We start from the raw sequence: 5,007 nt of genomic DNA on the forward strand, positions 1-5,007 counted from the left end.
GCAGTTATCGCACTGATCTAGAGTTACTGTTGACCACTCCGCCTGCTGGCCAAGTGTTGCGGCAGAGCTGCAACCTGTTGGCCATGCATGCATGCCACCATGTCGTTCGTTCGTTCGTGCATTTTCCACGGCACATCAGGGTGCCACTAGCAGTTCTCCGAAGTTAGTTGGCAACTACCCTGAATGAAGCTCCTAGACCGTCCGTGGCCATCAGCTGTGCCTTTGGCGCTTCCCATGTGACCAAAAACTTTGCTACTGCTCCCTTTCTGGCGTCATGCAGATGCGGCGATAAGTTTTTGTTTTGTCCAACAGAATGTTACTGCTAGCCAGTAGTAGTGGTTTGAGAACGGAACTTGCTAAAAAATGCTAGCCGTCCAACTGATGAAGTCAACACATTTGCTATTTTTCTTTTAAAGAAAACATTCGATATATTTATCAATTGTCAAGGTAGCACAGAGAACATCAGAAAAAACATATTGTATCCACATCTGTAAACCACCTAATAACGACTACAAACACTAGAGCAAGCCGAGCCGAAGGTGCACCGACATCATCACCCCTCCTGCACAGTCGAAAAGTAGCTTCATATTTTTCCGCTTCATGAAGCTAATTCGATGAAGAAACTGTGGCACACAAGTTAGATAGGAGTACATACGAGGGGATGACCACTGGATCAGAATGACACCTCAATTACGAACGATCTACACTACTTACTCTCTTCGTCTTTCATTTCAGCTCATCAAAGTCAGCGCTAGATGCCATGTACGGACACAGAAACAAAGTCAACTAACACTTGTCGAGTTACATGCATCAACATCACGGTCTAATTAATTCAGGATGCCATGCAATATTTGGATTTCTGATGAACCAAGCAAGCATTTCCGGCCAGGTTCACATAGACAGAGGACGCACGGGTCACTCGTGCAGGGTTGGAGACGGCGGCTGGAGCTTGGCGTCGAGCACCTCGGAGCAGACGTTGCCCATGGCGCGGTAGAAGGCGGCGAGGCTGGCGAGCTGGGCTACCGACATCTTCGCCATGAGGGCCCGCGCCGCCGCCTCCCGCTCCTCGCTCACCTTGAGCCTGTTCATGTACCCCGACGCGTTCCGCACCGTCGCGCCCATCTGCTTCAGCCGCTTCTCCTGCTGCACACTCAGCGCCGTGTTGGACGCCAGGAGCTCCTCGCCGGCGTCAAGGTCCCCGTTCCGGTGCTCCGCCGGAAGCTGCGCTACGGTGTTGTTGCCGAACACGTACATGTTCTTGGCGAGCGAGACGCTCCGCCCAATTACTTTGCGCTGCTTCTCCACTTCCTGGTTCAGTTTGGGCGACGTGGTGACCGCGCTCCGGACGTGCACGTGCGTGGCGGCAAGCTTCCCCTGGTATGCCACCACCGCGCGGACGAACTCCTGGTAGGCCTTGGCGCAGCCGGGGAAGTCGAACTCGTCGGAGCCCTCCTTGCGCATGCGCTCCGGGTGGAACTGGAGCCCCATGATGAACTTGCCCTCGCCGGGGTTGTACGCCTCAGGGTCGTAGAACCCTTCGATCAGGCCGTCGGGCGCATGCGCCATCGGCACGAACCGCTCGGCAAGCCGCCGCACGCCCTGGTGGTGGTAGCTGTTCACCATCAGCTGGTCGCCGTCGAGCAGCGACTCCGCGAACCAGTCGTACAGCGGCGTGCCGGGCAGCACGCGCACAGGGTGCCGATGCCCGTCGTAGTTGGCGTAGTCCATGTGGCAGACGGCATCGTCGGCCGCGGGGTGGAGCTCGTGCTCGACGTCCTGGTAGAGCGAGCCGCCGCAGGCGACGTTGAGCACCTGCGAGCCGCGGCAGATGCCGAGGAACGGGACGTTGCGCTCGAGGCAGCGGCGCGCGAGGAGGAGCTCGATGGAGTCCTTCTCGTGGTCCAGGGCAGCGTCGCTCGGGTGGAGGCGCCGCACGGCCTCGAGCTGCTCCTGGGAGAGCGCGTCGCCGTCGCCGTCGTCGCCGCCGGCGTCGTAGAGGGAGGGGTCGATGTCCTCGCCCTCGCAGAGTAGCACGCCGTGGATGGGCTCGAAGGAGTCGAGCATGGCGTGCACGCCGGCGACCCGCGGCACGATGACCGGCACCGCGCCGTAGCCCACAACCAGGTCCAGGTGGTACTCCCCTGCATCCATCAATGGAAACGTCAGAAATTGCAGCATTCTTCCAACGAAGCCAACACCTTTCCGGCATGGATAAAGTGATGAAACAAGAAACTCACCGACGAAGTCGACGAACTTGTTCTTGCGGACGGTGCGGCGGGAGACGATGAGCACACGGGGGAGGATCCGGGAGGACAGATCAGGGGAGGGAGACATGGCTAGCTACCTCTTGCCTCGGAATTCTCAACCAGAAGGTTGGAGATCAATGGTGGGTCGGTGATCTTGTTGGTTTTCTTGGATTTGTGTGGGGAAGATGTATCTGGATCGACGTATTTATAGAAGGCAATCGGGGGCGGTAGCTGATGCAGCAATCTTATCACGAAATCATCCTGGCTCTGAGTAAAAATTGATTTAGTGCCAAAACTGGAGCGTATTACCATGCGCGCCAGGAGGAGGAAACTTGCGCCCACGTCATTAACGACGTCTGTGTGCAGTGCAACACCGTCTAGCCGCCGCGTGCAGACACCACAGGTCAAAGGGACCAATTGTGGTGTTGCTACGTACACCCAAAAGTAAGTTCTTCTTTTTCTTTTTGAAATATACTCTAGCTGGTCAGCATTGGTCATTGACGCATATCCAGCACTCCAGTACAGGATATGCTACGGATTGCTCTAATCTCTTCAGTCTTCATCCCACAATGACAAATCACACTAATTTAAAATGCCAGAAAGCCATGTCAACTTTGGGCTCTATTTGGTTTAGATGAACTTTAAGTTTGTGTTCGTGTTGCTCCAGTGCTTATAGTCGTCGTCAGGTATTCTATGGATCTGGATATAATTTTTGTTGCTTATGATATTTTTTGTACTGCCATGACAAATGATGAATAGATTGGAAGTTTTTCCGGAAGAAAAAAAAACAACTACAGCTCGCACCAACCTCTACTCAGCCTCCATCATCTATCAAGTTTAAACAATGGCTATGTTTCCAAAATTGTGATAGTAAAATAGATAATCACCAATGAATTGCAATGGGGTATAAAAATTCTAATATGCTAGCCCATTATTTACCTTCCCATATTAATATGATTATGTAAATAAGTGCTTACAAATAAATTTCTACATGTGATTTACCTGCCAAAAATAAGTTTTAGGATTTTATTTGGTAAGCACTTATTGGCTTACCAAAGGAAAACATGATAAGTCAATAGACGGTGTGGCAATTAAGTCAATTTTTACAAAAAAAAAATAATTGTTGAAAAAACCAGATATATGAGCGAAAAAATCAACATGAAGAAAAGGAGGAGAAGTACCTAAGGTTGAATGAAGGATAATGTGGACGAAAAAATGCTACTCCCTCCGATCCATATTATTGTTCCTCAAATGAATGTTACTCCCTCCGTTCCTTTATATAAGGTGTATATGTTACGTCTCAAAAAAAAAGGTGCACTCCCTCATTCCATCTATATAGGGCCTAATGCGTTTTTCAAGACCGCCTTTGACTATTGATAAAATTAATACTACATGACATGCATAATGTGAAAATTATATCATTGAAAGCTCCTTTCACATACGAATTTGATGATGTGCTTTGCGTAAGTTGCATGTCATATATTATTGCTCTAACATTTGGTCAAAGTTAGCCTCGAAAAACGCATTAGGCCCTATATAGATGGAAGGAGGGAGTATATGTTTTTTTTGATAAGATTCCACAATGTAAGGTGCATTAATTTCTTCTAATTTCTCATGATCCCTTTTTAGCCCTCCAAAATAAAGGAAAGGATCTCTCTTCTGATTGCATGTATATCTTTTTCTAGAAAAAGAAGGGACGTATCTCTGCCCTGATTGTCAGTATCTCTTCATCGTATAGCCTAACTGATTTACTTGCCACTAACCAACAAACTTGCCAAGCGTAATTTCGTCCTCAATTATCAATAATTTGTTGCCTTGGTCACTGAGCCTAAAAACTATACCTTACATAAAGGAACAGGGGGAGTATTTTTAGTACTTATAAGTAGAGGAGATAAATGAAATTGGGCACATGCTCATAATAAATTGTACAAGATGCATGTGTTTTTACTTGTTTAATGATTTCCAAGTTAGAGCAAATTGAAAATGTCCTTCCTTTGGAATATTTGAGATATTTACTATCCTTTTCTGATAGAGCAAAATAGTCATGCATGCATGGTCTTTGCCAATATATAACAATTTCTTTTCTAACACATATGGTACGTACGTGGCAACTTGCGCTTGTTCGAACCTTATTATCGACCCATTAGAAGCAACCCTTAATTCGTGAGAAATCGCCATGCTGTTTTGGTGACCATTCGTCTTTTTCACTTTTGTTTTGGCAATAAGACATGAACTTGTTCAGACGTGGCATTTTTGCTTCAAGAATCTAGCATGACTGACGTAATCTTAGAGGCATGTGCCTCTTGCTTCGCCACATGATTTTGACAAATTAGCCATGTAATTTAAATGGGTTTAATATGATAAATTTTGTGAGTAGTGAGAGCAGATGCGTACGTGTTTGGTCGTTATCCTGGGCAGGCCGATGACACGCAGTTGATGTGTACGCCCAGCGGCCAGCGTGCGTGCTCGTCCTCGTGGTAAACGTGGAACAGGTCAGATGTTTAGCCAGCTCGACCGTCTAACTGGCATGCAGGTCAAAGCTGCCATTGTGCTACTAGCTAAGTTAGTTGAGAAAATTCCTTATTTAACATTGTCTTAAAATTTGGTTTCTTATTTGACACTGGAAAAGTTTTTCTTCCCTATTTAACACTAGTCCTAAATTTTATTCTCTATACGACACTTTCGTCCATTTTGAGCCTAAATGACACCTGGAAAGACAATTTTGCCCCCCATGCGGTATGTGTGTGCGCGCGTGTGTGCT

At 47.7% G+C, this 5,007-nt stretch overlaps 1 protein-coding gene across 1 annotated transcript; it reads right to left on the reverse strand.

The window, feature by feature from the left end:
* Positions 1-669: 669 nt before the first annotated feature.
* Positions 670-2,630, reverse strand: LOC125547730 (putative glutamine amidotransferase GAT1_2.1). The gene is made up of 2 exons (XM_048711526.2): positions 2,238-2,630; positions 670-2,141 (listed from the first exon to the last, which is right to left on the reverse strand). Exons 1-2 carry the CDS (start codon positions 2,332-2,334, stop codon positions 916-918), a joined length of 1,323 nt encoding a protein of 440 aa, XP_048567483.1. The 5' UTR covers positions 2,335-2,630; the 3' UTR covers positions 670-915.
* Between the last annotated feature and the right edge of the window lie 2,377 nt (positions 2,631-5,007).

Source organism: Triticum urartu, chromosome 3A, assembly GCF_056163025.1.
Source record: "Triticum urartu cultivar PI428250 chromosome 3A, HENAU_Tu73, whole genome shotgun sequence".
Classification (NCBI taxonomy): domain Eukaryota; kingdom Viridiplantae; phylum Streptophyta; class Magnoliopsida; order Poales; family Poaceae; genus Triticum; species Triticum urartu.

What these genes read in the sequence shown, in the direction of transcription:
- LOC125547730 (XM_048711526.2), bottom strand. Translation starts at nt 2,334, where the DNA reads ATGTCTCCCTCCCCTGATCTGTCCTCCCGGATCCTCCCCCGTGTGCTC. An exon ending in CAAGTTCGTCGACTTCGTCG is followed by an intron (nt 2,142 to 2,237) that starts GTGAGTTTCTTG and finishes TGATGGATGCAG; the next exon opens with GGGAGTACCACCTGGACCTG.